Here is a 12,540-nt window from a genome sequence, read left to right as displayed (position 1 = left end):
CAGTAAGCTGTGGGCAGGGATTGGGGAGAATTTAGGATTGGCTCAGAGGTAGACGGAAGAGGGTAGACTGGCTTTGTAGTGATGTGCAAAGCACTTTTTTCTTTTCTTTATTTTTTTGAAAAAGCAATTTGGTTGTTTATGATTACAAAAATAATGCAGATGTATTATGTAAAATTTATTTTTTATTGAAGTTTAGTTGATTTACAATGTGGTGTTAGTTTCTGGTGTACAGCGTAATGTTTAAGTTATATGTGTGTATATATATATATATATATTCTTTTTCAGATTCTTTTCCATTATAGGTTATTACAAGCTATAGAATGTAGTTCCTTGTGCTCTACAGTATCACCTTATCGTTTATTTTATATATACTAGTGTGTATCTGCTAATCCCAAACTCCTAATTTATCCCTCTCCTTGCTTCCCCCTTTGGTGTAACCATAAGTTTTCTATGTTTGTGAATCTTTCTGTTTTGTAAATGAGTTCATTTGTATCACTTTTCATGTTCCACATATAAGTAACATCACATGATATTTGTCTTTCTCTGTCTGACTTTCTAGTATGATGATCTCTAGGTCCATTCATGTGGCTGCAAATGGCATTATTTCATTCTTTTTTATGGCTGAATAATATTCTATCATAAATATATACCACAGCTTCTTTACCCCGTCATCTGTCGATGGACATGTGGGTTGCTCCCATGTCTTGGCTGTTGTAAATAGTGCTGCTGTGAACACTGGGTGCATGTATCTTCTCAAATTATAGTTTTCTCTGGATATATGCCCAGGAGTGGGTTGCTGGATCATAGGGTAAGTTTATTTTCCGTTTTTTAAGGAACCTCCATACTGTTTTCCATCACGGCTATACCAAACTGCATTCCCACCAGCAGTGTAGGAGGGCTCCCTTTTCTCCACAGCCTCTCCAGCATTTGTCATTTGTGGACTTTTGAATGACGGCCATTCTGACTGGTGTGAGGTGATACCTCATCGTAGTTTTGATTTGCTTTTCTCTGATAATTAGCAACGCTGAGCATTCTTCCATGTGCCTGTTGGTGATCTGTATGTCTTCTTTGGAGAACTGTCTCTTTGGTCTCCTGCCCATCTATGGATTGGGGCGTTTGTTTTCCTGTTACTAAAAATTAAGCCCTTTTGTCAGTCACATCATTTGTAAATATTTTCTCCCATTTGCTAGGTTGTCTCTTCATTTTGTTTATGGTTTCCTTCACTGTGCAGAAGCTTATGTTTCATTAGGTCCTATTTGTTTATTTTTGCTTTTATTCTGTTACCTCGGGAGACTGCCCAAGGAGAGCATCGCTGAGATTTATGTCACAGAATGTTTTGCCTGTGTTTTCTTCTAGAAGGTTGGTGTCTAGATGGTGTCTTGTCTTATATTTAATTCTTCAAGCCATTTTGAGTTTATTTTTGTGTATGGAGGGAGGGAGTGTTCCAACTTCATGGATTTACATGCACCTGTCCAGCTTTCCCAGCACCACTTGCTGAAGAGACTGTCTTTTCTCTATTGAATAGTCTTGCCTCCTTTGTTGAAGAGTAATTGGCTGTAGGTGTATGGGTTCATTTCTGGGCTCTCTGTTCTGTTCTGTTGATCCATATGTCTGTTTTTGTGCCAACACCACGCTGTTTTGATGACTGTAGCAAAGTGCTTTTTCCTTGAGAACAGAGCCAAGAGCCTCAGAGAGGGCTCTAAGTGAGGAAGGGACGCCTGAACGTGTCCTGACCCCGAGGTGTGCACGCTCTGCTCTGAACAGCACTGCTGACTGACACCTTCTGTCACATGCCCAGAACCCACCCCTTCTCACCAGCTCCACTGCTACCACCTGGTACAGAGCTCCGTCCCTCTGGCCTCCTAGTGGGTCCCTCCGGTTCCCACCTTTGCTTCCCTATTTTTCACTCTCATTTTAGCAGCTCCCCTGATGGTCTTTCTAAATGGGAATCTGGTCCATGCACGGTGGTGCTCACACACCTTGCACTCAGAGGAAAAGCCACAACCGGCACTGTGACCTCCAGGCCCTGCTCTCCCGAGTCCCCCACTCCCACCCTCCTTGCTCAGCGTGGTCGCCTCACTCACACCCCTGGGGCCACGCTGGCCCCTGTCCCTCTGCTGTCCTCCACACCTGAGCACACGCCGTCTCACAGCGTCCCTGCCTCTCCCTCCCCCTGGACTGTTTGCCCTCAGACACTGGCTGCTGCCCTGCTCGGCCTGGGGCTTCTGTAACAGCACCACAGGCTAGACGTTGTCATCTCACACTTACTTCTCACAGTTCTGGACACTGCAGGTCCAAGATGGAGGTGCCGCTGTGCTGTCTGGTGAGGGCTCTCTCCTTAGGCGCACACGGCCGCCTTCTCTGTCCTTACACCGTGTTTCCTACACGTGTGCAGATGGAGAGAGAGAGGGCAGGCAAGCTTTCTGGGGTCTCTTCTTGTAAGGGCACTAACCCAATCACAAGGGCCCCACCCTCATGACCTCATCTAATCCCAGTTACCTCCCAAGGGCCCCACCTTCATAAACCACCACTGTGAGGGTCAGGGGGTCAGCATGTGCACCTGAGGGGGCCCAGGCCTGTCCCAGCAGCCTGGTTTGCTTCTTCCCAGCTGCACTTCTTTTGGTTTCTGTTCAAATGCCACATTATTAGGAAATCTCTCTGTGCTCATTATGTAAACCTCCTTGTCCCACTTGTTTCTTCTCCTCTCAGTGTCATGTGTCCTCTGTCCCTGCACTAGAACACGAGGAAGGTATATGCAAAAAATGAAAGCCACTGGACTTACCAGGTTGATAACAGGATCATTGATTTTTCACAGCTGTACCCGGGGTTCTCACAGCAGGGCCTGGCAGAGTAAGCCCTGGATGAATATCCGATGGACGGATGGATGGTGGGTGGATGGATGGATGATGGATGGTGGATGGTGGGTGGTGGATGGTGGGTGGATGGTGGATGGATGGATGGTGGGTGGATGGTGGATAGATGGATGGACAAATAGATGGGAGAGTTGTCACCTTCTTAAGCCAGTGTTTAATTGTCAACATGCTTTTCCATTTTACTGGATCTCCAAGGTATTCATGTGGCACCAAACAGAACAGAGAATATCTTACAGCCTTGTTCTCATCATTCTAGGTAAAAATATACAATTCTATTGAGAAATGCACTGTGGAAGCTCAACATTTCAGGGGATAATTTATTAACTCCTCTTGGCCTTCAAGGGAAGCAGAAACAGGTCTACTCAAGTATTTGATAATTCAAGTCCTGCAAGATAAGATGAGGAAGCCTAAATCTGGGATGCCAAATGAGATGTTCAAGTTAGATGTTCCCTGATAACCTGCATTCTAACTCAAAACCCTTACCTCTGTCCTGGTTACACCTGTGTAGAAATTAAATATGCATGTAGACCAGGGCGGGAGAGGAAGACGGAAAAATGAAAGCTTCTGTTTTCTTGGGTTAGCAAGATTGTTCATGGTTTTTTTCTTTTTTCTCTTTGTGTCCTATTATTATTGTAACAATATTGTGTAGTTAAAAAAATTACCTACACTCTGAAAATGAAATTTGACAAATGAAAATGGACTTAATAAAGACTGTCTGCTTTTCTGTGGGTGAAATTACCTTGCTTTTTACATGTGCGACGTTGCCCGGAAGACAGCCTGGCGCGTCTGTGCTTAGGAAGTGGCAGCAGTCATCCGAGGTCACCTCGCTTAAGTGGGCTCTGCTGTCAGCACCTGCTTAGTTATCTTACTGTGCGTTCTGCCACCAGCAGTATATACTGAATTGGTCTTCCATGCAAAGTCTTTTCTTAGGCCAGTGAGCAGGAGGAAGCAGTCTTTGTCCCCTTTCTGAACTGCCCTGGTTTCCTGCACTCCCCGCCTTCCGTGGCGGTGCCACAGCCCTGCATCTTTCTTTCCACGCCCCATGTGTCCGTGGAACGTGCCCTGTGTTAGGCACCACTGAGATCCCTGACTTCCACCTTCCTCCTCAGCAAGAGCTGATCACTTCCTGTCATTAGCCGGCGATTTCCCTGCACAGAAAACCCTTTCCCAAAGGGAACGAGGTTGGCTCAGTGCAACTTTTTGTCATGATTTCAGGCTTATGTTTAGTCTTATTTTTAAGTGCTGAAAAGCCACTTTTAATAGACAAATTAAGTCCTGGATGGCACATAAGAATACTGGCAGAAATTTCTAAAAACTGTAGACCCCCTTCCTGCTAAGGCTATAACGGTCCTCAGAATTTTTCTTAATTTAATAACCAATTAACCAACTAGATAGCCAATATTAATCGTTTAGAGTCAAGTTTTCCTCATTTGTATAACCTAGATGGCCAGCGTGAACTGTCTGGATGTCAGATGGTAATGACTTGCCGTCCTGTGACTGAGTATTGCCTTACTTTGCAACAATCTGATACGTTCTCGCGAGCCTGCAGCCTTGGGTACACATGCGTTTGTGTGTTGCGTTACCTGCTTTTGGAGGCCGACTCCATTCTGTTGCATTTTGACTTGGAGTTGATATGAGTTGCAGTTGTGGGCACGATAAGAATATGTTGTGATCTGTGTATGGGCAGAAGGGATGGTAGGCCGTTTGCGGTGTGACCATACGCTTTTATTTGCCCTGGAGAGTCCCAGTTGCTCTTGTACAATTAGTAATCATTAATAGTAGTATATATAACCATTATATTTATGACTTAATTGTTCATATTATCCCCTTTGTCTCTCAAAAGATCCTAGTTTGGACTGTAAATTATATGATCATCCTAATTTGAAAGGAACTGAAAGTTTGGTCTCAGCCCGATTAATTTTCTAGACTTATTCAACGTTTAGCATTCTTTAGCGATGTCTCCAGGTCCCCCCCTCACACCCCCAACACCTGCTGTAATGCAAATACGGTTCCCGGAGGGGACTGAAACCTAGAACCGCGATAGGTGTGTTCGCAGTGAAGAGAGATCTGGGAAGCCTTGAAGCTTCGTGTGAGCAGCTATGGAAGGAAGAAGAGGCTCCAGACGGTGGGAAGTGGGCAGACGTTGACTGAAACTGGCACATAGTATGTGCTAAACAAAACTTGGATTTAATAGCCTGCAATAGAAATTAATGGTGTGGATGTCGAAGAAGAGGCAGATTAAAGAGTTCTTGGGGCTGGAAAATTCATCATCCTTGAGTCTGACTTGATGAGACTTAATAGGTTGGCTGTAACGAGAAACTCCACAATCACCCTATGCTGGAGAAGCACTAAGTTACAGAAAAGCGGTAAACGTATGATAGTATCAGCTTCTTTCCTGAGATAAGGCCTTGCCGTGGGGCAGAGAGGAGAGCCTGGGGCTCTCGGACACCGAGGCAGAGGGCAGAGAAAGGAGTTCCTCGTAGCTTCCAGGATGGGACTACGCCTGGGCTCTTGATTTAAATGAAGTGTGTCTACTCGGCTTATTTTAGTTCTTTATTTTGCTCACAGAGTTCCTCTCTTCTGCTGTTCTTTTAGGAGCTGGTGGGGAGTAACCCTCCACAAAGAAACTGGAAGGGAATAGCGATCGCACTGCTGGTCATCCTGGTCATCTGCTCCTTGATCGTCACCTCGGTGATCCTGCTGACTCCAGGTACTTACATTTATTCTTGGGAAAGCAAGTCGCTGTAAGGGAGGAAGAGCACACTTTTACCTGCCAGGTTTTTCTAAGTAACTACCTGTTATGTAATTTATTTTTCCCAGGTTCTGAGTCTCATGGCGCCATATGGTAAAATGAAGTAATATGCTTTCAGTGAAAAAGATCCATTTTATATGCTTTGAATTTATTTAGACCATTGTTGACTGGGTGGAAATGCTTGGCATATGTTAAAATTCACAGGTACTTCCTTATGCGTGATGAGCTTAAAGGTGGTGTTGTTATAAATATAATAACTTTATACATCTCATGGCATTCCTGGGTGTTATATCAAGGGTGAATTAAGGAAATTATTAAAGCAACATGTATTGATTGTGAACTAGGGATAAAGTCTTATGAGATACTACTGATGAAGTAAAAGAATATAAATCAAATCTTTCAGAGAAGAAAACACACACAAACGTTATCATTTATAGATGTGGACTGTTGAATGTTTTAAAAATAAATTCTCTAGAAGCTTAGAGGAGAGAGAGGGAGTGATCCTTTATGAGAAAGTTCGTGGAGAAGGCAGCGTGTGAAGTGGGCTTTCGTGGAGCAGTAAGGATTTAGTCGCCAGAGAGTGATGAGATTGGGGAGGAAAGAAAGCCTTTGCCTGTAGTAGATGTCAATTTTGTTTGGACAAAAAAAAAAAAAAAAAAAAAAGAATTCCTAGCCTCAATAAATGGACTACACGGATATTAATTAGATCTTAAGATGGAAAAAAATGCATTGTAAAAATTTTTTGTTAGGTACAAAAAGTGCAGGCAGATTTTGAGGTCTATTTAAACTAAAATCACAAAATTTAAAAGAAAAAAGGGTGATCTGGACCATGAAACCAAAAGCCAATAAAGATATCACAAGAAAAAAAAAAAAACTACAGACCAACATTTCCTATGAATATAGATGCAGAAATCTCAACAAAAACCCAGCAAACTGAACCAAAATACCAGCAACATGTAAGAAGGACTGTGCACTGCAACCAAACGGGACTCATCCCAGGACGGAAAATTGGATTTAACTTATGACAAATCAGTGTAACACATCCGTGTTAATATACTAGAGGGGGGATGATCATCTCAATAGACACAGAATAAGCATTTGACAAAATTCAGAACAGGTGGTTTTAAATTTAAATGAGTAGATTAGATTCGAGAGAGTTGGAGCAGGGAATTGGTAAAGACCAGTGCCCTTCTGTCTCACCGTTTTGCTCATGTTTTTATTAATTTAAAATTAACTCATAAGCGCTGGGGACTTTGGCAACCACATGTTTTTAGTGAGTGGAAGGGAAAGCGGGTCCCCCCGGGACGTGGGGAGCACGCGCTCCTACCTTGGCTTTGCTCTGAGCAACGCCGTGCTCTGTGTGAGAGGTGGTTGGAGATGTGCCACGCGGTTGTCCAGCACCCACGCTGGGACCTAGGGAGCAAGGGTGTTTGGGGTAGTTTGCAGTCGCCCCCCCACAAGGTACGTGAGCGTTGGTGTCACCGGAACCGAGGGCTCCTGCAGTCGGCACTCCGGGGGTAGAATGGCTGCCCCAGGCTCCTCCCAGCGAAGTGCGGGGCAGCACGCAGGGTGGGAGACGTCTGGGCCGAGTGGCTTGAGGCTAAGAACCAGTCTGGGACCTTTCCTTCCACGTGCGCAGCACGGCGCTGGGCAGCGCGCCGTCCCGGCTCTTCCCGGCTGGGCAGCGAAACCTGTCAACCCCTGTCCTCTCAAATGCAGCCGCCGGTCCTGAGTGTTTGGCATTCGGTTCCTGCGCAGCGGGGCGGCCACGGCAGCATCCCCGCTGCAACAAGCAGAGAGCGCCGTCACCGCAACCCGCTGTGTCTCCGGATGCAGGTGGCCGGTTGTCAGGGGCGACCGCGAGGAGGCTGAGGCTCCGGTGAACCCCTCGGTTCCAGAAAAGGCTTTGAAGAGCGGAATTTCTTCTATTCTTCTGCTAAAATAAACATGTGGCTGCACCTGCCTGTCTCTGGCTCTGTCGGGCTTCCGTCACCGGTGCTCCTTCCTCCGGGTGGTGCTGCTCCGCTCCGGGGCTGTGTGTCCCGGGTTTAGGACGGACAGACAAGCCGGTTCAGCGCTGAATGCCTCCCATCACGGGCTTTCTGCATCCACTCTCCTGGGACACAGCAGCGGCTTCTGTTCCAGATTCGAAAATCTGCCAGACAGAAGAGGATGTCGAATCATTCAGAGCTTTCTCGAATTCACCAACACACAGGGCGTCCTCACACCAACCACTGGTGCATCTGCACTCATCAAACATTAATGATCCCTGTGGGTGGGGGACTGAGGGCCTTGAACTGAGTCCTGGGCAAGATGTCAGAAAAGAAGACGCATGTGTTCTCCACGAGAGCTTAGAGCCCATCTAGAAACAGAACGTGCGCAGGGGGCATCTCACAGCAGGGTCACCACGAAGCAGAAGTAAAACGGGTCACAGCGGAGCTCGGCTCAGCGCCTGCTGGGTAGCGCAGAGCTGCCTCGCTGACGTGACACGCGGCGAGCACAGGCCGGAGGGCATCCGCTGCACGAGGGAGGAGGGTTAGTCTCGAAGAGCAGAGGGTCCTGGGAGCAACAGCGCCCTGGACAGAGGTGCACCGTCCTGGCTGCGTCCCCACCAGCCTTGCTTCTGTTTGACAGGCCGACTTTGAACCCAAAGCGTGTGCTTTTTAAAAAACGATCTTTTCAAGTGCTACCTGTTTCCAGTCTTGTATTCTGGTTTGTGGAAACTCAGATTGCAGTATCTGCTTTCTGCTTACCCCCAAACCCCATTCTGAGCTCACTGGATTCAGTCGTTGGGTGAAAATGCTTCCGAGTACATGTGGGCCCCTTTCCAGCCTGGGAGGGAGAGATGTGATGGGTGTCCTCTTGATGCCCCAGGATCTCGAAGGGCCCCCTGGTAACCCTTCTGAGCGACATGTTCCTTTGTTCGTAGTGCAGCCTAATTATCACCAGTTACGCACAATTTATGTTTTGGAAATCACATTAAAAGCGTTTAAGGCAATCTTCGTTCCAAAGGGATTAGCCCAGTGAGAATGTGTCCTTTTCGATTTTGTCATTCATTTCTCCCTTGCTGGTCTGTGCTCTTTTCTAAATTTCTTGTTGGAATAATAGACTCAAAGTTACCTTTTTTATTTTCAGATATTAACTATGTGGCTGAGTAGGTCCCACGCAGCGCACGCCTCTCTGTGGGGCAGCTGCAGTCTGACATCCTCCGGTGCCACAGCCATTGACGGGGGCTGCAGCGTCCAGTAGCGTCACATTTGCATGAAAACATCCGTGACATTTGACTCTTACGGATTTTCACTTCAGAGAAGCTGGACAGTGGTTTGGGATGGAAAACTCTAGGACACATTCAGGTGGTACATGAATGGAAAGCCTTGGGCATTTCAAAGTCACACTGAAGGTCGTAGACTTTGGGTTAAAGCAAGCAGAGCTTATCAGAATTCGACTCATTAACGTCTCGGGAGGGAACACAACACAGAGATTACCCTTACGGAACTGGAATCCCCTGACTGTTGGGTTAGGGTCTCATGTCTGTACCTGCATGGCCGGTACTCAGCTCATCTTCTTCCTGTTGGACTCAACAGGCTTTGATGAAAGGGAGAGAAATCCAGCGAATTGACAGTTACAGCTCATAAATCGGATTCTCTTACAGGAGACGGCAAGCGCGTGCAAGTCAGAAAGTCAGTCAGGTGTTCTGAATTTACACCAGAGTCGAAATAAAATGAAAGGGGCTTACGTGGGGAGAAGCTATATACTGAAACTACAGTTGAGAGAATCCTTCCACTTAAAAGTTGTTACGAAGGAAGATCTGTAGTAAGATTTCCGTGGAGATTTTAGTAGACTTGACCTTTTTAGAGCAACAACATTGAGAGGAAGGTCAGTTTCCCCAGTACCCCCGCTGGAAATGCGTGGCATCCCCGTCATTTCCATCCCTCACCGGATGCTACTTTGTGACAGTTCATGAACCTAGGCTGATACGTCATTATCGCTCGAAAGCCCGCGGTTTACATTAGGGTTCACTCTGGGTCTCGTACAGTCTGTGGACTTGGACAAATTTATAACGGCCCGTATCCCTACCTTTGCAGAATCTTACGGAGTTGTCTCGCTGTCCTGAAAATCCTCTGTGCCCATAACGTGTGGCAAACAATGATTCTTCTTTCATTGTCGCCATAGTTGGACATTTCCCCGAATGCCACCTGCAGCCTTTTCGGATTGGCTTCTTTCGCTTACCAACAAGCAGTGAGGGCGCCTCTTTGTCTTTTCATGGTTTGGTAGTTTATTTCCTTTTGACACTAAATAAAATGCCATTGTCTGGACACACCACAGTTTATTTATCCGTTTACCTACTAAAGAACATCTTGGTTGCTTCCAAGTTTTAGAAGTTATGAGTAAAGCTGCTATAAACATTCATGGAAAGGATTTTGTAAGAAATAAAGTTTCAACTCCTTTGGTAAATGCCAAGGAGCATGACTGCTGAATTGTAGCATAAGAGTATGTTTAGTTTTTAAGAAACCACCAAACTGTCTGCAAAAGTGGCTGCAGCATTTTTCGCTCCCCTGTGTCCCCAGCAGTGAATGACAGTTCCTGTTACTCCCCGTCCTCACCAGCATTTGGGGGTGTGGGTGTCCCCGATGTTTTCACTGGTCGTTCTAATAGGTGTGTCACGGTATCGTAGTGTTTTCAGCTTATCTTTTAAAAATTCTGGAACAAATAATTTTTAAAACATTGTATATAAATATATATATATAGGCATTTTATATAAATATATATAGGCATTTTATATATATATATTATATATATATATATAGCTAAGTGAAAGAAGCCAGTCTGAAAAGGCTACGTATATATATAATATTATATTGTCTGATTAATTTTCAAACTGAACAAACTACGTAGTCTGTACCCAGATCAAAAAAAAAAAAAAAAAAAACCAAAAAAAACCCAGAATGCGCCAGGACCCCAAAACCACCCCGCATGCCCTTTTTCATATTTAATCTCCCCAAGGGCAACCTAATATGTAACATCATAGATTTTTAAAAGGGCACCTGTGCACTCATGAGAATTTGGATATGTTTCAAGAAGCTCACGGACCCGGTCAGCCTACCTGTTGACCATCTTGGGGATCAGCTTGAGCATTTATCCAAGCCCAGATGTGACAATTTAACTAAAATACTATTTTACTAAAATACTTCCACCCATAGCTCTAGACCCAGCCAGTCCCAGGATGATTCAGTGGCTTGAGGACCATCTTTCTCTGCCACCATCATCATCGTGTTGGCAAAGTGGCTGCAGGGGCTTCACACATCTCATCTCACACCCTCCCAGGAAGGGAGGGAAAATCAGAACTCGCCTCAGGTATTTCTGTCTTTCCCTGAAACCAGCCAGGAGTTGGTTTATTTGCTGTAACTCTGTTGCATGGTCACCCTTCCCTGTGAGGGCTGAGAAGCAAGTATTTCTGCTGAGCTGGAAGTGTGCGAGGCCCTTGGGGAGGCAGTGTGGTGCCTGCCACAGTAAGCGAGACCCCCTGAGTTATGAAATCCTTGAGGCACGAGGTCTACATCCCTTGAACTTCAGCGGTGAGTTCGCACCATTCTTTAAATTGAAACAAACCTGGAAGAGGAAGTTCTGACAGATTCTCATAAAAGGAAGAATGAATTGACACTGCTCCTAACCTCGGAGTTAGTCGCAGACTTCCAAGTACTGAGAAGTGGGTCCCTGGGAGAAGCTTGACAGCCTCTCTGTAGACGTTTCATCATTAGCCCTAGAAGGGGTGTTTGGCGCATCCTGCGTATTTATTGAATCCTCCCGCTAAAGAGCCGTTTTATCTAAAGGGTGGTGGTGGCTCATTATTCATGCTTGCGTTAAGGCGCTAAGTTACGGCAAATGTGCCTGCATATTTATCCATAAAGAAGCCCTTTTCAAAGCACTGTTACATTAGCGTCCTATTTTAAAGGCAGAGGTGTATATAAACCATGAAAAGGAGTACTTCTAAGCCTGTCCCTCTGGTTTTTTCTGGAGTCTATTGCCTGGTTTAGATGCGAGCCTGTTGGTAAACGTCAGGTGGGATTGGGGAGCCTTTGGGAGCGTAAGTTACAAGCAGCCGGCTGACCCAGGGGTTGCTATTTTCGGGAAGACTCAAGCCAGTCGGGACCCACAGGCAGCCATTCGGAAGTCTGAGCTGAGTTACCAGGTCTAGGTCACAAAGACAGCAGTGGGTGATACAATAAGATCAGGGAACTAGAGAGAAATTGTCCACAGCGAACTCGACAGGTCAGGGGGCTGAAACAGATCAAGGTCCAGGCTTACGCCACCTGCCTTCTCTTGGAGGCAGAACTCTCTCCTGAAACGCTGGCTGAAGAACCATGTATCACTTCAGCAGAAACAACATGGCTTCACTTTCTCAGATTGTTATTTCATATTCCTGAAATCCCACCTTACTGCACAGTTAACTCTGCGCTTTTCTGTGAGGCACTTGAATCACCAGAAATTAAGTTAGGTGATAACAGAACCCAGATTTAATCAGTCTTTCTTCCTCCTAGCTCTTCCCTTATCTAGATTCTTTTTAAAAAAATGTCTCTTTAAAAAAAAGAGCAGTGTAAGTGTATGATTATTGCATTTTCAGAGGATGCCTTCTGAAGTGGCTCGGTGCTTGGAAACGGGAGGAAAGGCTTTGAGGGATGTGGTGGGCAAAAAAGGGGTTCCCCCAAAGATGTGCATGTCCCAGTCCCTGGAACCTGTCATTCTAGCTGTGGGATCTTGAGATGGAGGGGCTGCCTGCGTTGTCCAGTGGGTCCTAAATGCAAATCACATGCGTCTCTATAAAAGGAGGCAGAGGGCGATGTGCAGAGACAGGAGGGAAGGCAACGTGAGAAGGGAGGCAGAGATGGGAGTGATGCAGTCACAAGCCAAGGAGCG

The 12,540-nt window shown here is 45.9% G+C and overlaps 1 protein-coding gene across 5 annotated transcripts in view; it reads left to right on the top strand.

Moving 5' to 3' along the window:
- DPP6 (dipeptidyl peptidase like 6) overlaps positions 1-12,540 on the top strand; it is an 846,041-nt gene that overhangs the window by 540,702 nt on the left and 292,799 nt on the right. For all 5 annotated transcript variants that reach the window (XM_032483043.1, XM_032483045.1, XM_032483041.1 and 2 more), the window contains exon 2: positions 5,469-5,583. In XM_032483043.1, the coding sequence (XP_032338934.1) occupies positions 5,469-5,583 (115 nt within the window). The remainder of the gene's footprint in view (positions 1-5,468; positions 5,584-12,540) is intronic.

Source organism: Camelus ferus, chromosome 7 (assembly GCF_009834535.1).
Source record: "Camelus ferus isolate YT-003-E chromosome 7, BCGSAC_Cfer_1.0, whole genome shotgun sequence".
Taxonomy (NCBI): Eukaryota; Metazoa; Chordata; class Mammalia; order Artiodactyla; family Camelidae; genus Camelus; species Camelus ferus.
This window is presented reverse-complemented; position numbering and strand designations above follow the sequence as displayed.